We start from the raw sequence: 24976 nt of genomic DNA on the forward strand, positions 1-24976 counted from the left end.
GTCTTTCTTGCTCTAGCAGATAGCAGTTTTCCCATCAGGTAAGCTGGCAAACAAGTGTTCATAGAGGAATATGCTAAAGTTAAGTAGCATTCACTGACCAATTCTGACACAAGATGAAATTTAGTTTAGAAGACCATTATTTTTTTGGTATGTTTCTTCCTTCCCTTCCCCCACCCAAGCAGAAAAAAGCAAGACACAAGTCTTCTGCCATACTAATGTATTCCATCTTTCAAAAAGAAAGACATGATTTTAATATTACTTAACAATATGTTAAAAAAGTAGCCAGTTAGGCTTCAGTGTTAATACAATTATACACTCTATAACAGATTTGATAGTGTGAGTACTGTTCTTTTTTAAATTTTCTCATTCTGCAAGTATTCTTACACAAGCTGGCTACAAGTCAGGGGGGAAAAAAAAAATCAAAACACAAATAGCGTAACTTGTACACTCTTAAACAGTAGATTGTGAAAGAACTGAGGAAATACTTGTCCCATAAGAGCCTCTTTTTTCATGAAGTCACGTCAGGAGAATTCTGGAGCAGATGAAAGCACAACTGACTAGGTCCATTCCTTTGTCAGGAGTCAGAATGACAAAACATAGCTAGATGCAGAAGTGACAGGAGCCACTGCAGATGATGCAAACTAGTATTTTGGCCTCCACCCAAGCCTAAGCAATTTAAAGTCTTTGAGGCCAAGGCATTCAGAAGGAGATGGAAAAGAGCTATTGTTCCAACTCCAACGGCATACAGCTACAATCAAGTAAGTCTCACTCACAGACTACAAGCACACAAGCTAACAAATTCAGGTAGAAAGTGGCAATTTTTCAGTCCGCAAGAATTATCAGGCCAAAGGGTTCAGTGCAGATCCACACAGCACTGGGGACAAGGCAAGGCAGCACTGGCTCAAGACCAGATAAGCTCTCAGCACAGCAGGACAGGTAAGTGGAGTTGTCGTTCATTGATTCCTGCAGGGTTCCCTCCCCATATTGTGTCATTTCAATGTGCAGCAAAGGTGGTTTTTTTCAAGCTAAAATTGGACCAGTTGATGGAAAGTCTCTGCCTTGTCTGTCTGGCAGAATCCAAGCAGAATCTGAAAAGAAAAAAGCGATAAAGTGAAACAAATATACTTAAAATCAAACCACAGGTGTTACCCTCTTTTGAAGAAAGACAAAACCTCATTCAGAAAGACAAAACCTCTTAAAAAAAAAAAACACATAAAAATAGTCACTTCTCCATCACTCAAATACATCATAAACCAGTTACTTTAAACACCACTGCATTATCAAGAGTAAGTGAAAGAAGTAGCAAAGAACACTGCATATTTAGCAACACAGAAGCTAGCTGAATGTTAACTAGAAACAGAGCTGACATTGCTGTATTTACCAAAAACCGTGTAACAGTAAGAACAAGCAGTAGGTAATGCGTAAAGCAGAAGCACCAATGGTATGGGACACTGCTGCTTCTCTTCTGAATACAGCAAAGTTATGTTTGAGACAAAGACCTAGGGAAAGGAGCTTTGTTTATGATACAGCAGATAAGTACCCCACATGCCTGGAAAAAGCACCTTTAGAACAAAAATCCACTTATTCGCTTTCACTGAACACAATTTATGGAAGAACTTTTTCAAAAGGTTGGCATGTGCAGGTATGCCAGTGATAGTTAATTCATGCTGAAGTCCTTTACCAAGGCAAGGTGTAGCTTGTTTAGACTAAAGGCTGCATGACAGCATCAAAGTAGTGCATACCCCACTCTGGAAGGTTATACAGCTTCTGTAACCACTGAAAGCCAAAAAAGGGGAGCAGAGAGGAGGAGCAAAATAGAAAGGTACAGTGGAAGGTTAGAAGAACTAAACTTATTTTGTTCTTTCTATACTAAAGTTAGAAGTAGCTTGCAAAATTAAATCTGAAGTCAGGGTGTAATTAATGTATCCATCTATTACACCACTAGAAAGCAAGAAGAAAAGATTATGAATTAACAAGCTATAAGTAAAGAATATGAATTCAGCAGGCCTGTGCAGCTCATTGCCATAGAGGGTTATTAAAACAAGCAATGTTGCTAGCCTTCTACGTATTATGTTGCAAATTATCAAGTTATAGAAAACATACGCATTAAAGGTGTCTTCACGGCATTAAGTAGCTGTTTTTCTCCCCTAGAACAGCACCTATCAGGGCATTTCAGACACCTTTTCTAAACAGGTATACATAAAAAAACTGGGCGGTAACACACACTTCCTAACAGATGACAGTAAAGGAATAGATTACACCAATTACTGAATTGATTATAAAACAATACAGTTACAAGTTTTAACTCTTCATTTGGAATCACATTTGACAAGCTGATCTCCAAACTTCAGCTGCACTTCCACAAATATAAGACACTGCTTCATTTGTCCTATTGGAAGTAGAGAATCGGTGAAAAGAACCCTTCTATTTTCTTGTTACAGATACTGCAAACTTGAAGGAAGCTAAGAATATTTCATGAAACCCATAACAAAGGCTTATGCTATACCAATACTAGCACTATCTTATATGCCACATTTCACCTATCAAACCTACATTTTGATTAAAAATAAAATCCTTTAATTGGCACCACTCAAAAATAATTTTTAAGAATATGGAGTATGTTCTTTTGAAAATTTTGTCTTCTAGTACATTGTAACCCCACAAATAATCACAGACATATGCATTTTGTATAGTAATAACAAGCAGCACGGAGAAGCAGTTGTACTCTGTCTTTTGCAAGACCTAGACAGACATTACATCCCAGGTACACAGACTATCAAAACTATATAAATTTAGGAGAGAACTTGAAATCCATACTGAAAGCCCTTTCTTAAAAACCCCACCCTTTAAACAAACGGCTTTAGTTGTTTTGTGAAATACTACTGTTGATTCCTAAATTATTCAATTGCAGGAAACTGATTTATTTGTAACATTTCAGATTTGGCTATCGTGATGAAAGGCTTACTAGATGTATTCATGGGAAACCAGCCACCATTAAAGAACACAAATTTGAGTAGATTTCAATATTATGCAAGAACATGTGCTACATTATTTAAACATGAGCTGTCTGCTCATATTTGAGGAATTTAAAGGTAGCTAATGTGATGCGTAAATCCCAAAAGCAACCAAAATGCACAGAAGAAAAAAGTTTCATAAGCACAGGTTCATACTATTCTTTTACTGTTGCTGCACTTGCATAAGCATCCCCTCTTTATGATTGGCATAAGCTAATATCCCACTCATCTCTACTTCATGTACAGTATAAAATACCAACCTAATGGCTTCTATAAACAAGGAAGAAAACATCATGAACCAACCTTTTTGAAGCATCTGTTCTGGAATTTAAAATGTAAAGTTTTATTTGTTCAACACTTAACACCTAACATAGCTTTTTTTTTTTTTTTTTAAAAAAAAAAAGACTAATCAGTATTTAGTCTGTGTGGATAATAAAAGAAATATTCATGCAAACTTTGCTTACAGAAAAAAAATGGTAACTGAGGATATTCTGAAAGCCTTGATGAGAACCTGGGGGACAAATAGATGATTCTGGCACTCATTTCTGTATTTGTGCTACTCAGCTATAATCTGTGTCCATAAATCTACAGCTTTGGTGATTGTTACAGTATTCAGAATGTCAGCTGTAATAAGATTTGCTATGTTACAAAACAGGCTTTTCTGCTAGGACTTAGCTATTAAGTTGTGGTGGTGTGGTTTTTTTGTTGTTTGTTTTTTGGTTTTGTTTGTTTGTTTGTTTTGTTTTGTTTTTTTAAAAAAACATGGCATATGGGAAGAAGTACAACAGCTTTATGTGTAGGGATTACAGCACTTTACCTTTTAAAATACTCCACTTCTCGCTCTGTTTCATCCATTTCCACGCTGTCTAGATCAATGTCTTTGGGTAGAAACACATCATCTACAAAGGAAAAAGGATGATACTACGTTAGATTCCATGGGGAGGTGGGATGGAGAGAGGAAGAAGCTTGAAGAAACTGCATTAAAGATGTTTTTGGAGAACTGCCTGAACTTTGTAGACTATTGATTATTCATGTTTAAGCTGAATTAATATAAACTTATAACTAGAAAGACACTTCTTAAAAACCCTGTACTAGTACTTTTGCTTAGCCTTTAAGGAGTTACACTGGGAACAAGGAAGAGATGAATCAACAGTAAATTTACTGATTGCATGGGTTGCAAAAGATGCCATAAACCTGGAATACAGATGAGAAGGTCAAATTATACAAAGGGCTCGATGAATCAGATAGCTAATGAATAGCATTTGACTGCCTGAAATTTGTTGGCCTTACTATTAAAAAGGCAGCTTTAGAAACATCTTAAAAATGGTATTTATAAAGAAAAATATTTTAAGAATTCTGGGTTTGTAGAGCTGCTGTACTCCATCTGGGACATGATCATCCCGCTGTGTCTGCAAAAGTCTAAGTCATGCTACCTACAATTAGGAATTTTTTTTTTTAATGTTTTTTAACATATTTTAATGTGGCCTGAATTTAGGCCTCAGCTATAGCAACGAAGTCTCTTTAAAGTCTGTTGGTATATTATACTGTCTCTGTGTATGGTTCTCTTTTGTACTTCAAAAAAAAAGCTTCAGAAAGTGTAAATTTTTGTAGAAACCAATTTGAGCATTTTCCTCTTAAAGTCTCTTTTCTTACTACATATATACTCCAATCTCATTTCTGAAGAAGCTTCAGAACCTGTTCCAAAAAGGGTGAGACAAAGAAACTAACCGAAAACATCTAGTACACATCAGGACTCTCTAGAATCCTTGAGATTACGAGAACAAACAACTCTCTTCTAAAGGCATTCCAAAATGCCGTGCAACTTACTTCTGAAGAACCAGAAAACCCTATAAACACAGGGCATCTCTATACCCCTAGTTTTCTTCAGTCTCTTCACAACAAGGAGTTAAAATACTCTGCCAGAATAAATTTCTTCAAGAAACAGAGATCACACCAAAAGCAGTAACGTTCACTGCCTTAACACTTAATTTTAAAACTCAGTTAAAAAAACCTCCAAACTTTTGTTACCTTTTTTTCATGTTCTTTCAATTACCCTAGTTCTCATTTTTTCTTAGTTCATTTTTTGTGCCTTTGCTAATTTGGTACATCAATGCTATGTCTTTAAGAAATTACAGCTAAATGAAAAATTGTATATTACAGTATCTTTCTTGTAGTTCTAAAGTCGGAACTACTCAAAGTGGTGATCCAGTCCTGACCCTTCAGAGAGCAGCACAATTCTCTCTTTACAAATTCAGAAACATGTCCCCATGTTTTTTCACATTTCAACATTCATTTTCAGAAATTCTAACTATACTTGATTTAAGCAGCAGGAAAAAAAAAGGTAAGGGGCAGGGAGGAAGAAATGATGTAGGAAGCTACCTAAATTCTCCTACAGTAACCCTCCACCACTACCACCCCCTTCAATAGTTTATCCTTCAAATGTCTCCAGTCTTTCTGCTCCTAATTCTAGAGTTTTGTCTTACTCCAATGATTGGAGTACATTCTTCTTGGTAAATTAAAAAAAAAAAACAAAACAACCAAAACCCAAACACACCACAACACAGTATGCACAAGAATTAAGGTATCAGAGAAAAGGGTTCAATGCTGTATCGCGGCTAGATTGACACAGAATAGAAACATTGAACATAAGAAGAGTTAAAAAGAAAAACTGGTGGGCTGACTCAACCCAACCATGAAACCACAAAAACAAAGTTGGGCTCTACACCTAGCACTTGCAACAACCAGGAATTTGGTTTACATTTTTGTAACAAAGCTTAATAAACTTAAGTATTCTGAGACACTGGCAGAGACTGCCAAAGGATTAAGATCTTGTATCTTGATGTGCTTACCAGACAGAACGGCAGTGAGAACTGCAATATTAAGTCATTCTGGTGAATGGACATTTAATTTATGCACTGTTACCACTCAGCTATTGGGTGATTCCCAGGGGAATGACTGGGTGCTCCGAGCAGACAGATGTCCATACCGCAAAACTGCCATCCCAACTGGCAGTCCCAGCAGAGACCAAGCGTGTGCAGGAAGAAACTGGTGCCTAAGAATGGCAGTTAGGTTAGCGTGCTGACAAAGCCAACCAGCTAGCACTGCATGCGCTTCTCAGCTCTGGTATTGGCTGTTAGATGTTTTCAGGAAAATAAAAAAATACGTTGGGAAAAAAAATTATGCAAGTGCCACTTGTTTGAGTCAACTCAATCTTCTATGGTTTTACTATTTCTATCAGATAAATAAAAAAATCTGTTTACTAGCACAAACTAATATTCACGTGGAGAAAACACTCAATATTATCAACTAATTAACATCCCACTGTAAGTTTTCACTCTGGCAAATAAAAAATAGTAAATTAGTTTTTGTATTTACTTCACCTGTTAATGTAATTAATGTATGAAAGGAATTATTTCCACTGAGAAAATGCACATTTCTGCATGAATGATCATTTCTTTGGCTGCAGAAATCCCTTATTTTCCTTGCTCAAAGAGTAAGGCCAACTTTAGACTATACTCTTAATGCTGTATGAGAAACAACCTTGCTTTTAAAGAAGTTCAAAATGGATTTCAGCACAATATTGAATTATTTTAAATATTTATTTTAAGCAAGATAGGCTTTACAGAAGAGACTGGCTTTCTTAACTGACAAAATCCCCATACAAAACCAGCAGCTAGTTTATTCGTTCTTTAAAGTATCCTACACCTCTTTACCAAAACTATATGCATCTCCTAATTATTATAATTACAACTACTTGGGTTTTCCTGACACCAGTTTTTCTGTTTCTCTAATTTACGTTGGCAGGAATGACTGAAGATAAAGATTTCAAACTTTTGGACGTAAATGGTAACAATAAAAAACAACCCAAGTTCTTCAAACTTTCTTATACACTTACCAATGGAATTGTTGACTTTGTCCCCTTTTTTCTTCTTGTTTTTCTTGTTCTTGCCTTTTGGTTGAGGAGAATCTGCAAGTATTAGCTTATTATTTTGTTGCTGTTCACTTGGTGAAGGAGATTCACTTGTTACGGGTGCTTTCTCTTCCTTTACATGGTTCAACTGTTTTTTGTTGTTATTGTTTAATTTCTTCTCCTCTTTTTTAGGTTCTGCAAGTGTTGGGAGCTCTGTTGCTTTTGCTTTGGATTCTATTTGGTTTCTGGTTTTAGTCTGAATCTCAGCTGCTTTGGGGGATTCAACAGGCTTTTTCATTTGTTCAGCACACGATTTGTTTATCTGCTTTAGTTTCTGTTTGCTGTTTCCTTCTTTATGTTGGTGCATAATATCAAGCAGAAAAGAGAGGGGTTCATGCTGCTTTACACTCCCCTCTTTCTGATAAAGCAGCTTTGAGTCTCTAGTGTTTACAGGATTGGATAGTTCACAGCCTGTCTCTGAAACTGGCCTCTGTTCTGTATGATTCATGTGTCTTGACAGTGAACCGGAGGAGGTTTCTATCTTTTCTGATTGCTCAAGTGTACCATTCTGAATGTCTTCGGATGCATTTGGGACAGATTCCTTCACTGCCTGGCAGTTTCGAGTAAGCATGTCCACCTTCTGACAGTCTTTACTTGTTCGCTCTTTCTTCTTTTTCTTTACAGCCCGCAACTGCTGAAGCTCTTGAAGCCGTTGTAATTCTTGTTTCAGCCTCTCTTCTTCTTCCTCCTCTCGCCGCCTCTGTTCCTCAAGCAACTGGTGATGCTCCCTCTCCCTGGCTTCTGCTTCAAGACGAGCTTTTTCTTCAAGCTACAAAATAACAATAGGTTTATTGAAAGTGACAAATATTTTGGAAATGAAGAGTTTTAGGGATTATTACTACTTTTCTCTATGAACATTACAAATCCTATGATTTGTAACATATGAACATACTTAATCCAGAAGCCTGCGCAGCAAGCAAATAACTATTTATACAAAAGCTGCCCTTTAAAGTACATTTAAAGTACAATTAAAATCCTTTCCATATTTCTATCTTCTATGTTTCTGTAACATATTTGACTGTTGTTAATACCAACTGTTGACGTTCTCTTTGCTACTGCTAAGCTTAACTCCATACCAAAGCTTTCTATAAAAAAAAAGCTGCTGAAAACAAAACATTCTGCTTCATTCTCAACAACTGCATGTATTACTAAGGTAACTTAGGTTTGCATCATGTTGCATCGCTTACCCGTTCTCTTGCTACGGTAGCAGAGTTGCTCTGTTTCAGTGTTCATGAACATTAGGAAGAGCAATCATTCAAAACGTTTTACAGCAAGACACTAAGCACGTTAAAGCTACATTAAAAATTGTCAAAAATAATAAGGAAGGTAAAGTTTTCTGTTGTTAGCCATAAGTTCATTAACCACATGAAACAAGGACACAAGGGATTTTTTCCAGCCATTACTGCAAATGCCTAAAACTTTGCTGTGCAGCATTGATCTTGCATCATTAGCAAAATGAAAGAAAGTTGTACACTGAGAACAATCATGTCCATTTATTTTCTTGCACATTTAGAAGTGCCTGTGTAGGATTATTTTTTCACAGTTATCAAAGTTGTGCAAAAAATGATATGAGAATCTTCCACTTCTTATGCTCAAACTGCATTGCAAGAGCAAACTGAATTTTGCAAAGTGAATTTGATTTATAAATAACTCACTAAGCCCTCAAGTTGCTGAATAGTGCTACAACATGAACGTAAAGAATATAACTTGTGAACATCAGGTCTTCCAAACCTATGGAAGCATTTAAAGAATGCAGAATTAGTGCTGGCAAGCAAATCCACAAACAAGAAATATTTACAGTGCGGTCACACAACATGCTTACCAGAATTCAAAAACATTCAGCAATCAATCTCATTGCAACCTTGAACTTTATACCTAAGGCTGATATTTGAGCTGCAGTAAGAAAAGCCAATATCCTGCTTTTTCAACTTAAAAAAAAAGTTTCCTCTATTAACTCAGTAGATATTGTTTTCAAAAAAATAATTTCACTGTAACACTTTAGAGTTTTTTAGAAATGTTTTTGCCAATTTCCATTTGAAAGCAACCCGTAATTTTTTCTTCCCTGCCCCCTCTCTACAGCTTGCCACTTCACTCTGGCTTGGGATAGCCCTTTGTGCCATCATGTGGCACAGCGCTTAACCTCTTTCAATCAGGACAGCAAGGTGCCCAGTGCAATCATTCTAAAAATACGAAACCTTGACTTTTCCACTCTCATAAAAGCACTGACCTTACGTTTCCTGGCTTCCTACAGAGACACTTTATCATAACCATTACCCCAATAAAGAAACACTAGTTTTCTAACTTCTCCCACTTTTAAATGTCAATTCTACAAAACAATCAAATTCTTAATATTTCTGACACTTTGAAATAGCTTTCTTAAGTGTGGGAAATTCCAATATAAAGCTGAAGTGCAACAAAACACATGACAATGACATTGTGAGGAATCTTCCCAGTCTACTATGTAACTCCTCAGGCAGCATCAGAACAGGTAAGCTAGCTGTGTGTATACAAACAGGCAGTGTACCACAAACTACACAGAAAACAATGATACCATTATTATAAAGTCAGTATACAGTGGTATACTTACAGAGAGTGCACAGATTCAAAAACATGACGTCTAGGATAAACACACTTTTATGTCTTACCTTTCTTTGCTTATGTCTGGCTCGCTTGGCTGCCCGAGAACTGCTTACTGGTTTGGTTTCAGAGCTGTTTATAAATTGTAGCAAGTCTTCCACCTTTCGGTGGTCAACAACACTTTCCCTTTCAGAGATCTGATCTGGTTTCTTCGGCTGTTCCTCTTTCCTTTTTGTTAGACGTAAACGAAGCTTTTCCCGCATCTCTGCATAATTTCTACTGGTTGGTGCAGCTGGAGGCTGAAGGACACGAGACAAAAATTTAGTGACTAGATATAAATATTTCACTGACCTAATACTTTTGAGATTTTGAAATTTTAGAGACCTTCAAATAACTTGGAAGGTCCAAACCTTAATATCAAACTCCTTATTGTTTGTATGTGTACCTAAAGGTGTATTTAACAGGCAAACAGACGTGTCAGACTTGGTGCTAGCTTGTGAACTGTATTTTCCAACTGAAAGAATGACTGATCTTGTGGAGGAATGCACAAGTGAGAAGACAAAGATGCTTTCAAAAGCAAGAAAAGAGACTTCCATATTCTCTTGTGATCAGTATACCACATTTGAAAATTTGAAAGAAGCAGACACTTGCTGCTGTTTCCATTTTCTATGAAGTCTGTTTCAGAGTTTGGGCTACATGGGCCTCTGGGCTGTAACTGTGAAGGCTTGATTACCTGCATTGAAGCGTGCCAGCATACCTCCAGCAGACTCGCATCATTAACTTGTTAACACTGCTGCAAGTTGAATCCTTGCGTCATGTTTCATATCTGTATTCCCATCCACTGCTCCTGCCTCTCAACTCCTCACTCCTCCTCCTCTCCTGCTGCCTTAACCCTCTCCCCTCCTGCACCAGATCCGGTGCCCATCTGTTTAGAGCTACACCAGTTCAACTCATTAAACCGGCAAAACAAAGCCTATTAACTTAAAAATCCTGTAGTGTTCTGCCACTTCAGCAAAATGAATAACTTACTGTGCAATCAGACAACTATCAAAGACAGATCAATCATGGACATGGTGGGAACATGCAACGAGAAATGGGACCTCCTCCCTGCCCCTTTCAGCCACAGGACAGGGGCTTTTAATTCACTTCAAGCCCTAATGTGAAACTGCATCTGATCAAATACATGGCCAATAAACTGAGCTTTTACTTCAAATAGGAAAAAAATGCCAGAGACTCAAATTCTACTAGTTAACTGATTACTAAAACAGACAACAGACAGATTTGCAAACGAGGTCAGATTTAAGTTAAGAAAAAAATAAATGTGGCAACTTAACAGCTTTTAGCATTTCATTTGTGCAAATGAAAAGATATGACTACAAGAATTCACTAGACATGTTACTGGTATGAAGTTAACTTAAGGATGCTTCAAACAAAGTATTAAAATAAAGAACATAAGGGAAAAGATTTTGTATAACCTGCATGCTTTAGAACTTCATAATTTCTTCAAAACACCCTTTAAATACAAATAGAAGCCAGTGCCTATCAAAATGCATCAGTAAGTAAAATTGTTTGTAATACTGAAAACAGGGAAAATGCAGTTTGGGTTTTCCTTTGATAAAAGTATAATTTAAACTTACACTGCCTAAGTTCTAGGTAAGAAAAGTTTCTTTTTTCTTTTTTTTTTTTCTTTTTTTTTTTTTCTTTTTTATTAAATCAAGTTAAAATGAATACTGTGAGGATTGCTGTTTTTACAGATGGAAGAATGGCTCATACATTGCCATGAACATTTTAAAAAATATCCTATATTAAGTGTACTTTTACTCAAACTCATCACATTATTTATAATTACACTATTACAGATGAGTGCATGGATTTTTTTTAAAGTTATTTAAATGGCTCAATGCCCCTGTTTGCAGTTTCAGTCAAACATTGTATCTATTATCCAAGTCAGTTGCTTCTGAAATTTTTTAGTCATTTTTATTGCTCTTGAATTGCTTTCAACTGGAAAGGTTTGTTTAAATTCTTCATTTCAAAGAGGAAAATTACTTTCTTCTACTACTTCTCTTGAGCGAGCTCCAATGCCACCCTCTTAGTTGCAGTCTGATACCTCACATGCAATCAACGATGAGTAAGCGACAAAAAAGCAAATAAAAAAAAAAATTAAATCCAACAACTTACTCCTCCATGGCCGAAGAACTCACAGTAACAGCAGTCACAGTATTTTCCTTCCTTCTGATTTGTGGATGTTGAGGTACTGGAGCTATGCTCTGAACAGCTGTCTTCATCTTGGCTCTCCTCTCCATCATACTGTTGATGATCATACGTGTTACTGTTCTCACAGCGATGGCCCTCACAATCAGGATCACTATGTTAAATTAAGAAAAAGCTTATAAAAACTCCAGGTATTATGAAAAAACAACCCAAACATATACAGTTATATGTACATCTGCCAGGAACAATGACTCTCAAACTGGGATATCAGCCACCAGTGATGCATCAAATCCTAAAGCCTTCATCCAGTAGCTTGCAAATAGAGATGCTCAAAACCAAGCAGCAAGATAAGATGATACATGGGAAAGTGATGAGAAACTCATTTAGTGACTCACTGAACGAGCAGCCTAGAGAATGAGTTTTGGATCTGTTCTTCTGGCTTTAAACAGATAAAATAGTTTCAGAAGCAGTGATTTTAGCTTTTAAAATGGAATTGTTTTGAAACTGCTGCCCATCTCATCACTTGTGGTCTGAAGAGAGCTGTGCAGTTGCAAAATACTCAACTGATTTCTAAACCCCCCTGGTTTTAGATAGATTTTTTCAAAATCTTGACTTAAATAAAAAATTCAAGGTCAGCTAAAACCAAAATGTTCCCTTTACCCTGTTTGCACCTTTATTTTCAAGGGGAAATACTAGCACGTCTCTTCAATAAGCAGGTACATAGCAGTTTATTCCCTCCAGAGCTCTGCATAACTGTGTGCCCAACATATCTACTGTCCAGTTCTTTTAAAACTGATGTGATCTTGCTTCAAATATAAAAAGTACTTTTAAAAAATTCCACTCATCTAGCATTAGCATTTCTTTGTTCTTATATTAGAAAGGTGAAAACAGGCCATAATCTGTCTTATCTGCAAAATATATGTGAATCTTCTTCCTAACCTTATTCCCCTCCCCCGCTCCGTAAGTTTTTCAAGAATTAGTGACCAGGACAGAATAAAAAATTGTTCAACTTCAGTATCCTAGTTAGGGAAAAGGCAGGCAAAACTGTTGCACCTAACAGGAGATACTGCCAGTCAGTGCAAACATTCTGACTAGTCAGTTTGAGCAGCCTTGGCATCACTGTTTCTTGCCTGTTAAGAGTTAGCATTACAGTGCCCAGTGGCACGGTGGGATAGCATGTGCTGGGGTAACTGATACAATTCCATAGAAATCAAGGCTTCATTAGTTCTGTCACTCAGTTGCTAGATTGAAAGACTAGAGCATAAAGCAGTTTTTCCCATTATAGCACATCACTGATTCATACAGACTGTATGAATTGTAATTGTTTCTGGGTTCTCTCCCAGTTCATTCCTTACGAACTAAACCTACTTTATCATGTTAGCACCTGGAGATCATGATAAAAGTTGGATTTCTATTGCATTAAATAGCCTATATTCAATTCTCTCCCTGCACTAGGTAAGAAAGTTTCTTTACAAAATTGCAATAATTTCTCAAGCATGAAAGAACAGTTACTTATTTTGTGGTATCATCAATAAAACGAGTTGATAACAGAAATAAGGGCATTTTTAGAAGCACTTCAGGTATGCAGTTTTCTAACTCTGCCTAAATCTCACATCATCTTCTGAAAACTACTGCAGTAGCCAGGAGACTACATTCATAGCAACCACGAGCGCAGCCCTACAGGTCAGAGTACTTGAGCAATGACTCAATTGCTTTTCTGTTATGCCTGCACTCTTCAGACATATCAAAGTGTTGGCACCATTGTCTGTCTGCCACAATACATAACACTACCAGCAGACAGCTCCACCAAACTCCTCTCAACCTCCAAGACCTTTGAAAACCTTCAGAAATCAGAACATCCTTCCACACTTCAACCCCTGTATACATGGTGGGACTGACTAAAAAGTCTTAAGTGCAATCAGGAAAATGTGTTACTCTGTCGCAGGTTTCAAGAGTACGTATGACCATGACCTTCTTATAGTTTGAGCTAAAACTGTCTACAGACTTCTTAAGTTTTCACAGCTTTTCATTAAAAATGACAGAAAACAGATACATTATACAACAGGTTTGTGTGTCAGCAGCAGCAATCACTAGTGACAATGACAGAGTAAGAAAGAATGCAGCTTGACTTATTTACCCCAGGCCACATTTCTAAAACTGAGCAAACATTTGTTTTTAAGCCTCTAAATTCAGTAACTAGATTCTGCAATGGAAATAATACCCGTAAAGTTTCACACCAAGTTATGTACTAAGTATCAGAACTCAGTCTCATCTGCTGAATACAGACAACTCTTCTTTCACGCTACAACCATTAGCAAAGGAGAAAAGGTATCTGTATTTTAATTCCCCTTCTACTGTAAAAACGAACGACAACAACAACAAACTTACCTGCAGACACTTGGTGGGGCACTTACAGAGCTGTCTGTGGTTGAAGTAGGAGGTGCAACTGTAGTAGGACAAAGACCTGAATGAGGATCCACAAATCCAGGGGCTGTTGCAGCAGTTTTGGGGAAAGAAGGAGCAGCAAGATTTGGAAGATGTGGTGTAGAGGCTGGAGACAGTGCAGCAGGAGACAGTGAAGGAAGGGATGCTAAACTGGTAGGACTATTTCGTGGTGCAACTGGTGCAGAATGTCTATGGTCCTCTTTATTAATATTGTGGAACACTTCACCTAAATTGGGGAAAAAAGAAACCACTTACAATTAAAAATAATTAATTAAGTCTCCATTAACTACCCAAGCAATCATGCAAAGTGCTGGATGTTCTCAGCTTCTGTAAAAACGTGGTAGTAGTTCAACACCTTTCTCTTCAGTCCCAAACTCTAACATCAAGGTCTTTTACAAAGTTCTTTAATCCAGGAGTACAGAGACTACAACTCAGGAGTAGTAAGAACAGCAATTAATGAAAATCATCAAGATACATAGTATTACTAAAATAAATATATACAAATCTTTATGGTTAGCTAAATGTACTTGAGTCAGTTACTAAGCTGTATGTGAATTACAAATCCTTACCTATTGATGAAGGTCGCTTGGATGATACTTTGAATTGGTTGCTGCTTGACTGCACTGTAGTAGCTGTGCATGAAACAGAAGAAGTGGCAGAAGAGGTTGCCATGACAACTTTATTAGCTTCCATAAAGGCATCCTGGAAATTGTACAGACATTTCTTCTTTGCAGCATTTTTTTTCTCTTTGCTGTCAGTAACTGCTGTTGCTTCATTGCTAGATGTAGTAGGAAGTGCTTCAGGTCTTATTTCTGAGAGCGCTGGTGCTAATATATCACTCCCTTCAATTGAAACACACATAGTAATTAAGAATCACAGAATTACAGAATTGTCTTTATGGCATTTAGAATTAAACATTCAATAATTTAGATGCAGACAAACAAGGATATATTGTTAGTGTTGGCTTGGTAGGATTAGTGAAGCGATCCGCCTCTCCCCTTCCTTCCCCCCCAAATAACATAGCTGTAACAAAAAGTGCTAAGAAGTCTCAGAGCAGAAGTCACAAACCTTAAAGTTACAATTTTAAGAACACTACTAAATGCGTGTTCACAAGTGGCAAAGATGCTACAGATACCTTTTTTCACTTACAATTTAAAAATTAAAATTGGACATCATTTTACATGCTAAGTATAGAAGCTTCAATATCTGAAGTCCAGGTTAGTCATGCAACAATTATAAGCAGGAATAACATATCCTTCTATCAATATAACATCATAAATCTTATCTTTACTTATTCGTAACTCCAGCTAACTACAGTAACACCTTTGTGATAGAACTTCCACACAAGCTTGGAAGCCACTAACCATCTGTTGGAACAGCTACCCATAACTACATTTGTAAATGGATGAGCTATGCTAGTAGGGAATTTTTCTGGAGGTTTTTAATGCCTTTCTCTTTTAATATCGCTGTAGTAGCTTGACACAAGTTAGCAGCAGATCAGCCTGAAAAAAGCCAACACACAAACCCAAGCTTCCTTTTTCATACAAGTCAAATAAAATAAAAAAAGGCATTTTAATATTTGCTATGATGTGAATGGAAAGATACATATCTATATCTATATATGTTGTTATTTCTCTTCTATTCTCTTTCACTTTAATGATTAGTATTTCCAAAGGCTTCCTGGCTTAAATTCATCTTTTGCTTGATTTATGCCTCTGTCATTTTGAATGACAATGCAGTTATCTTCATGCATTATAAGAAGTAGTAGGATGTAGTACCATGTTACCAGTGCTCTTACGACCTTGTAGAAAAAGAACAGGCCTTTGTGGCAGGAGACCAAAAGTTATTTAAGTTTCCCCTTAATTCCCATTTCACTGCAACCCTAAACTTCTGAAGACAAAAATAACTCTGCAATGACCGTAGGTGAAAAACAGTGTGCTATTCTTTTGGCTTTAGCATCCTCTCCTCAGGACATAAGAATTTATTTTTCAATTTTCAGTCCCACTGGAGTAGAAATGGCAGCAAACCTCTGCCAGAATCCCATCTTATAAAACCATGATGATGAAACCTACCACTCCTGGAAAAAAGTGCCACACTCCATTTCAAAACATAAGGCTTTTAACTAGTCAGTGTGAAGTAGTAACAAACCCTCACCAGGAATTGTATCAGGCAAAAATGTAGCAGGATTCCAGTTCTTGTCGTTCATCATCTCTGATCCCCAAAGACTTATAAATTTAGAGCTATTCCAATCTGGAGTGCTCCCAAAACAGCTTGGATAAATATGATCTTGGAGAGATGCATTGAATACTTGATGCTTGTTTGTATGATTCTGAACTGGAGCTGGCGGTAATGCCTGCAAAAATAAAGAGTATTTTCCTCATTAATATTCTGTTTGCTTACACAGTCACTCCAACAGCAATATTCAAATCATAGTGTTTCAATTGTGAAAGGCATTATAAAAAGCGTAATAAACAATATTTCCCAGAATGGTAAAAAGAATGGTTTGTTAATTTTTAATGAAGATAATATATTACACAGATTGTATGTATATGTTTATATTTTATAATCACAAACATTGCTTTTAGATTCAGCTAACTGATGAATACAAAAAAGCATTCTCCAAAAATACTTGGTTTAATATATATTGGTAGGCTCTCATTTTTTATTAAAAACAGTATTTGTATGAATGTAGAACTTGTTAGGAATTATTGCCTTTCAAAGCCCAACCTGCCACAACCAAACATGATAATCATTACCACATAAGACAATTGTCATAAAGGGATTACAAACATGTCAGGATTGAAAATAAGCACAGTAGAAGAAGAAATAAACCACTTATTATCTGAAAACATCATTCTAAAGTTGATTATATTCTGCTTTTTTCATCTCCAAGTATTAACAGGTTCCTCACTTAAAACTTAACAGGCAAGGAATACACCCTCTTATTCTAAGAAGCAACTGGAGAAAAAAAGGGAACACACATTTTCTTGTTTTATAGAGGTATGTTGTTCTGGGTTACCCCATTTCTTCTAGCTGAAATTGTTTATTCACATTCTAAAATATAACTTTCTCCCAGAGACCTTGTGCAATGCAAGCATTATGTTCAATTACTGTCACCTTTAAAAAAGCCAAGGAAAAGTGAGCTTGTTCTATTTTTGCACTAGATTTGATGCAATGAAAAGCTATGCAGAAGTAGATATAGGTATTAAAAATATCAGCTGAGTCCAATGACATTTCAGACATGAAAGTCTAAACACTCACGGCCAAGCAAACTACTTATATACCCAGTCTCCTTTTTCTATACAGAAAGATTTTCACTATCTGACTAATGGTGAAGGTGGGAGGGGCTGGAATATCCTGCAAAAGAAAACTCGTATACATGGGTACAAAGAAACACTTCACAGGGCAGAACAGCCTATCCATGATGAACCAAGCCTGATCCAGCAGGGCTTATTAGTTCATTCACTACCAGCTCTGCTGAATTCAGTTGGCTCTTCAAAGGCAAAAGCTCCCTGAAGCTTCAGCTTCCACATATGTCTTTCTAGCTCCAGCATAACATAAATACATGGAGCCCAGCTAGGTCAGGTGCTGTGCCAGAGCTAATAGATCTGGCGTGCACTACAAAGCCACTCGGTGCTAGCAGCCTGCTACTCTGCATGGGGCTTCTGGTGTAGCCTTGACAGTGCACTGCAGCTGTTCCACTACACAAAGGTCTTCTGAAAAGAAGGACAGCAGAGATCAGGGATGAGAGCTTCAGTAGATGGATGGGAGCTTGAGTAGACTGCTATAAAGGATGTAAAAAGAGCTCCGGAAGGATGGCAGAAGGTGGGGAACAACAATTAGGGGTTTCAGAAGAATGGCAGTGGGCTGTTGAGAAATGGCAGGCTGGCACACTGCAGTTAAGGAACTGGTGCACTGCAACAAAGATAAGGGAAACCGATAAAACAGGAAAAAATGAAGTGGATGTTAAGAAGGACAGTAAGAGTAAGTAATAGTTGTCTTAGTGAACTAATCTACTCTCCTTGCAACCACAGGATCATGGGACCAGATGAAAGGGAGATGACAGGAATATGTACCTAACAAGAAAGGCTTTGCCCCTTTCAGCAGCACCCACAGTTCAACTGATTTAAATACTATGTGAAACAACAACACATTAATAGTAATTCTTGCTTTTGACTCATACTTCTGAAAAGCAGTCACCTGGTCCCACTCCTTGTTCCACATCTCTTGTTTATTACTTACAAGTTTTGGGTCAAAAGAATTTTGCAAAACCTGCAAAAAAGCAAGTTCTCTCAAAGCACAAAACCATTTAAAAATAGACTCCTATACCTCAATTGTCTCAAAAAAAAATTATATCACTAATATTTTGAACTAGAAACCTCAGGATATTATTGCCAAAATGGAATATTAAATTTTGACTTTCAATATATAGGAAATGAAGATTTAATTAGTCCTATCACACTGACTAAAGCCCCATTACTGTTTCCACTATTGAAGACTTATTTGACTCCACATTCTTTCTAATCACAGTAAGGAAATTACCAGTCTTCCTGAGAAAAGCTACCCTTAGCCCTGCTGTATGAACCTTCCACCAGTTCTGAATCTGTCCTATTCCCTACCCCTCACTATTGCCTCTAAAAGGGCTACAATAAACAGACCACAATTTAAAGCAACTTTCATGGTTTCATTGATACTCAGTCATGCTGGTTTATACAGGTGTACAGTATTTTTCCTGAGACCAGGATGCATCCATCTCCTTTGTCAGGCTTACCTTATTGTGTGTAAAGGGAGAGGCTGTATACAAGGTGGGATGGATAAGTGGACGAGGCAGATGAGGAATTGTATGCAATGGTATATGTCCATGGATGTGGGGATAAAGATGAAGTGCAGGATGTGCAGGTTTTTCAGGATTCATGAACTGGTGGCCAGCAGGCAAGCGTCCAGTTGCAAGTGCAGAGGCTGTTAGACCTGAGGCTTCTTGTTTGCAAACGTGACATTCACAAGCATTTGGACCTTGGTCAGCCTGTCAGGAAAAAAAAAAAAAATTCAATCTACTTGACAGACAATAAAATCAGCTATTTCCCCCATCCTTTTTTCTTAGTAATCGTCAATATTATTTCATTTTGCATACATCAATTAATACTTTCAGAGTGTCCACAGAATTCTTTCACCTAATACCAATGGAAAAACCTTGTAGTGAAGTAAAAGCACTAATGGAGGATCTTTATCTTAGTTAAGGAAAGAATGCCCTAAAAATTGACAGCATTTCATGATATACAAATATTTAATGTCCACTATCAGTGACAACAAGCAAGATACTGACACAAATAATCAAGAACAGACAGGAATAGGAACCTTGACAGCATTTGATCATTTCTAGGCAATTAATTACCCCGCTATAAAAAAATCAAATTGGATGATTATTTTCCACAGTTTTCCAAGCATATGGAAAAACAGTATGTATAGAAAGTAGTAATAAGGGTTGATTAGCTAATAAAGTTGGAAGTAGTCCTGAGCTGCATTAGGCAGAGCACTGCCAGCATGTCAAGTGAGGTGATCTTTCCACTCTGCTCAGCACTAGTGAGACACCTCTGGAGTGCTGGGACCCATTCTAGGCTCCCCAGTAGAAGAGAGACATGGACATACTGCAGCAAGTCCAGTGAAGGACCGCAAAGATGATTTAGGCCTTGGAGCATCTGTCATACAAGGAGAGGCTGAGAGAGCTAGGACTGTTCAGCCTCAAGAGAAGACTCAGGGGGATCTTACCAGTGTGTTCCCTGACTGTGCGGGGAAGAGAAGAATAAAGGGGACAGGGCCAGACTCTTCTCAGGGGTATCCCATGAAAGGGCAAGAGGAAATGGGCACAGACTGAAATACAGAAATCCTACTCAAGCTTAAAGCGTTTATTTATTTGTGAGAGTGCTTGAACACTGGAACATGTTACCCATAGCAGTTCTGGAGCCTCCATCCTTGGTGATATTCAAAACCTGACCGGACACAGTGCTGAGCAACCTTCTCTAGATGACCCTGCTTTGAGCAGGAGGGCAGGACTAGACTGTCTGCAGATGTCCCTTCCAAACTCAACTATTCCGCGATTGTGTGAAGCAGACATTTCTCATGAAACATTTCGTAATCGCATCAACCATGAGAAGTCCATGCCTTATTAGAGCCTTTTACTGATCTCAAGGTATCATTAGCCTCTGTTGTCTCAAAAGGATTCAAGACTTTGGAAAAAAAGCAGCCCAGGAAAGAGCAGCTTCATTTCCCTCTCTCAGCTCAGTACTTTTTCCTGCCACTGTCATCTGACATTTCACTGGAAGATAATTTTACCAGAAGCAATACTAAGAACACTTCCCAACTGCTATTTTTCCCCAGTAATGTGGCAGTACGCATTTTTCCAAAAAGTAACATTAGCTAACTTAGCTTTCTAGAAAAGAATTGACAGGTGGTATTCTTCAATATGCCTTCCTCTCAGAAACAAATAACTCTCCATTATCAACTAAAAGCATTATAGCCTTTGACACAAGGTATATTTTAACAACCAAAGTTTTCATAAACAAAATACAGTGATTGAATTAATTAGGTGTGTAGAGGGAAAAAATAACTTTCTCATAAAAAAGACTGGTATTGTCAAGAAACCAATATTAATCTACTAACAAACGAAAATGGAAAAAATATGTCAAACAATGTGGTGAGATTCAAAATCCAATTCTGACCAACCTTTGGGTACTGAGCATGAAAAGGAATCTAAAGAAGAATAAAGATATCGAGTAAATGAGCAACCCCAACAGATGATGTCAAAAAATCTCAAATGCACATGACATGTACCAGTGAAATCAATCACTTGAATGCAGCATTACAAGGTAGATATTCAGCTCTGATCAGAAAATCAGGCTAAAAAAAAAGTCATTAAGAGTTCCTCAGAATAATTCTGAGAAAATTCTTTTTCCTCAACAAAAACAAAAAAGAGAAAGGTTAAAGCCACCTTTTTATCCTGCATTTTAGTTTGCTTCCCTACAGCCAATAGACTTACAAAATCTCATTTGATTTTCCACAACAAATGCTGAATCTGTTCACCGGTTTCAAGCTAGTTTGACAGAGGTCTCAGCCCATATAAGTATTATGCCATTGGTCAACCATACACAAAAAAAAAAATCTCAACATACTCGCTGAAAGAAAAGTAGCTTAATACTCTTAACACATGACAAAATACTTCCAGTGGAACGAAGACCTTACAAACATCCTAATCCCAGGGGAACATCTAACAGGAGTTCCCACCTGACTGTCATCTAAGCTCTCAAAGGTGCCCCCTCTGATGGGGATTCGTTTGTACAATAAGCAATAAAAGTGACTGGTATGTTCTCTCTCAAAGCAGCAAGCCTGCGTGGTAGCTGCAGGGTAACTCAAATTAAAAGCCGCACAAAAGCCATACACAAAAGACAAGTCCATTGGATGCTTTGCTTTGGTGCTCAGCTGTTAAACCAAACACCACTACCTGCTGAGCAGATACTCTAGGCTTCGTTCTCTGAGTGGTTTGGTGACCTTACAATAAAGAGCTTAAAAATCTTAAACTATTTACAAAAAAGAAAATTAAAAAAAAAATCATCAACTACCCCAAGACCCATGCCATAAATCATCCAATGGATTTAACTACACAGGGTTTCAACAGGGAAAGTTAGTCCTCAGATGTAGTATTAAGAAGTGCCTGTTAACTAAGTACTTGCATCATTTCCCCCTCCTCCCCTGAATTAATTTCAAATAACTTAACATTAACATTTAACAAAGACCAAGCTCAAACTTCCAAGCAGAAACACTTCTTAGTTTCTGTTTCTCATTCATACAGGCAGGAATAAACTTGTTTCCCCTTTTACTGAAGCCACCTTCAATATAACTAATATATTTCAGGCTTTCACCACAGGAAGATATTAGCCACAACAATATACAATCAGCTGAAAAATATTTTAGGTAACATACCTACCTACTGATAACCTAATACATTAAAAGTTAAATATTTAATTGAAGATGTAAGTGTCTTGTCATTCAAGCAGCCACATTTCAAAAGTTAATTTACTAAAAGGGTTTCTTTTAGATTACTATACCTGCTGACTGGGGTAAGAAGGTGGTGGACTATCCATTTTTGCTTCATCTTTCCTTAATGCCCTTTTTCCAAGAGACATTTCCTCCTTTTGAGTCCCTGGTGGTTCACCACTGCTCTCCCCATCCGCTTCTTCATCATCTGCTTCTGAGGAACTGCTGCTAGTACTGCTCACCTGAGGAGACTGGACAACATTAACTCATTAACATATGGGTGAAGGCCAGGCCTTTCTCCAGTGAGCACATCCAACTGCCAGAAAAAGATATGACACTGTAAATGCTGTACCTCGTCTTTCAATGCCATATTTTCACCTCCGCCATTTAGCTCACTGTGAATTCCATTCATGTTGGCTACCACCTCTGCATCGTCATAATTATTCAGTGGGTAGATATCAGCAAATTTTGCTGATAACGGCGCAACATCTTCATCATCACTACCACTGAGGGGAAAAGAGGCTTATATAAATCACAGTGCTCGGTAACCTCAGTTACTGTGAAAGCAGGTAGAACACCAAAATGAAATAAAATGGAGGGCATCACTTGTATAAATGTTCCAATTAGGAGTCAAAGGATTGTCGTCCAAGTTGTTTAACTGAACCTATTTCTTCAAGCAAGTAAAATCAAGCAACTTGCTGTATAATCCTACTGAGTATAGTAGTTGCATGCCTGAACGACAGACTGGATCGAAAATAAGATTCTCTGCTATTTCTGCACAAACTATTTTTCCACCACTGTTTTCTGACCAAGAATCTATCAAATTAATAATGACAGGATATGGATGACCTTTAATTTGATGAAAAAAGCCTTGATTGCCAATGATTTCCTTCACGGAAAGTGTGAAGTGGAAAAAAGCAGAATTCAAGTTTTTCCATACATTAAATATCAAACCAGTAATAGTAAGTAGGGAGCACTGAACACATCACAGTAACTCAAATTTCTCAATAGCAATTAGTTCCTAGACAACCCCAGATCTACGTGCTTTTCAAAATCTTCTCTGAAATACTTAATGGAAATTTTTTCCATACAGACAGCTAGTAAAAGAATATGAATGTTTAATTACCCGCTCCAGGGAAGTGTTGCAAAGATTGGTTAGTTCATGTTTCTACAGCAATCCAGAATGCTTAAAAGAGCTCTTAAACCATGCACTTTATCTTTTTGCATTCCATGAGATACTGCACCAAAATTTAATTACATGATGGCACCATTAGGCATATTTCAAATGTGCAATGAGGAAATAAAACACAGCAGATATTATGAGACATAAAACAGCCCTTCCCCAAGGAGCAATGGTATTTCCTAAAAATAGGCTTCTTACAGTAAATAACACCTGGATTCAACTGAACTAGCTTCTGAAGAGACAAATTGAACAATTCTGGACATTTCAGCACTAAAACTAATGAGAGTTTACAGAAATTGTAAACCACACATCTAAGAATATGTAGCTAAACATACTGCCACATAATCTGTTTTCAAGTACTCCCCAAATGGGTTCAGAAACTGAAGTGCTGTTATGGAAGATTAAACCATTGATGGTAGTAGACGCAAAGGTAAACATTTAAGGGAATTGAACTTAGTGAAGGGATGGATATTCATCAGAAACATCCCACACATCTGCACTATCCTCGTTTATCACACCATATTAACACAGAATGCTAATGCCAATTCCCTTGACTGTACTGACAACAGGTATTTCATTAGTGTTGCCACCAGTACTGAAGTTGGGGTTTTTTTTCCAATATTCTTTTAGAATCTCACATGACAGAGGAGACTGCTGGTTAGCTGTACCCAAACCATGTACAGAAGCCAGCCTACCAAGCAGTTTTAATCCTTCAGAATTATGGAAGAGGCACAAGCCTACCATTAGACTAATGCCTCAAATCTGATGGTCATTGTGATCTGAATAAAGGAAAGAGGGTGGCAGATACTTCTGACAGGGACAACAATTTTTGATGCAAGACTCAAGTTAACACAACTTCAACAATCCTAAAAGCCTCCTAATAAAGGCTTTTTTGGAACTAAATTGATTCATGTGAAATGACCATCCCTCAAAGAAAAGATCACCAGTTCCCTTGCTCAGTCTAAGAAAATGTGACATTTTAAAATGACGCTCTAAAGTAGATCAGAATCTGATGTCCTTGTAATCTCAAAGCAGAAAGTACATACTACACAGACTTCTAGCAATACTGTTAAATCAACGTCTTCAGAAATTTTTAAGAACTTTACAGGATTTTTTTTTTAATTCATGTTTGCACAACGTATAGCACTGGAGTTGTTGTCTGCTGAATACAGTACCATTATTAAATAATTTTCTGAGGCAAAACTAGCATTACATACATAATGATAGTCAGCCAATGCAACTTGCCTGCTAAAGCTCAATTCACTACAAAATTTTAAAACAGAAAAAAGAACTTACAAAGTTGGTGCAGAACCATTATCTGCGAGGATCAGTCTGGGGTGTTGCTGAATTGTAATAGGTGAGCTGGAACCTGATCCTGAACTTGCTGAAGACATACTAGGGGGGCGGATCTCAGATAGATAATCCGGAGCAGAATCAATTTGTAGAGGTAACTGGTTAATGTGAATATCATCCGTTATAGGAGAATCCATGATGCCACACGTTAAAATGTGTGAAAGGCTGCAGTCATCACAAGTACATCTGTTCAAG

At 37.4% G+C, this 24976-nt stretch overlaps 1 protein-coding gene across 2 annotated transcripts in view; it reads right to left on the reverse strand.

The window, feature by feature from the left end:
• Positions 1-182: 182 nt before the first annotated feature.
• The window catches only part of FAM193A (family with sequence similarity 193, member A), a 49373-nt gene continuing 24579 nt past the window's right edge, over positions 183-24976 (reverse strand). For both annotated transcript variants that reach the window (XM_009581594.1, XM_009581602.1), the window contains 12 exons: positions 24725-24967; positions 22598-22751; positions 22317-22496; positions 18989-19240; positions 16372-16570; positions 14787-15059; positions 14161-14443; positions 11740-11926; positions 9630-9860; positions 6910-7753; positions 3832-3913; positions 183-1088 (listed from right to left, as the gene is read on the reverse strand). In XM_009581594.1, the coding sequence (XP_009579889.1) occupies positions 995-1088; positions 3832-3913; positions 6910-7753; positions 9630-9860; positions 11740-11926; positions 14161-14443; positions 14787-15059; positions 16372-16570; positions 18989-19240; positions 22317-22496; positions 22598-22751; positions 24725-24967 (3022 nt within the window). In that variant the 3' untranslated portion in view covers positions 183-994. The remainder of the gene's footprint in view (positions 1089-3831; positions 3914-6909; positions 7754-9629; positions 9861-11739; positions 11927-14160; positions 14444-14786; positions 15060-16371; positions 16571-18988; positions 19241-22316; positions 22497-22597; positions 22752-24724; positions 24968-24976) is intronic.

Source organism: Fulmarus glacialis, unplaced genomic scaffold (assembly GCF_000690835.1).
Source record: "Fulmarus glacialis isolate BGI_N327 unplaced genomic scaffold, ASM69083v1 scaffold2660, whole genome shotgun sequence".
Taxonomy (NCBI): Eukaryota; Metazoa; Chordata; class Aves; order Procellariiformes; family Procellariidae; genus Fulmarus; species Fulmarus glacialis.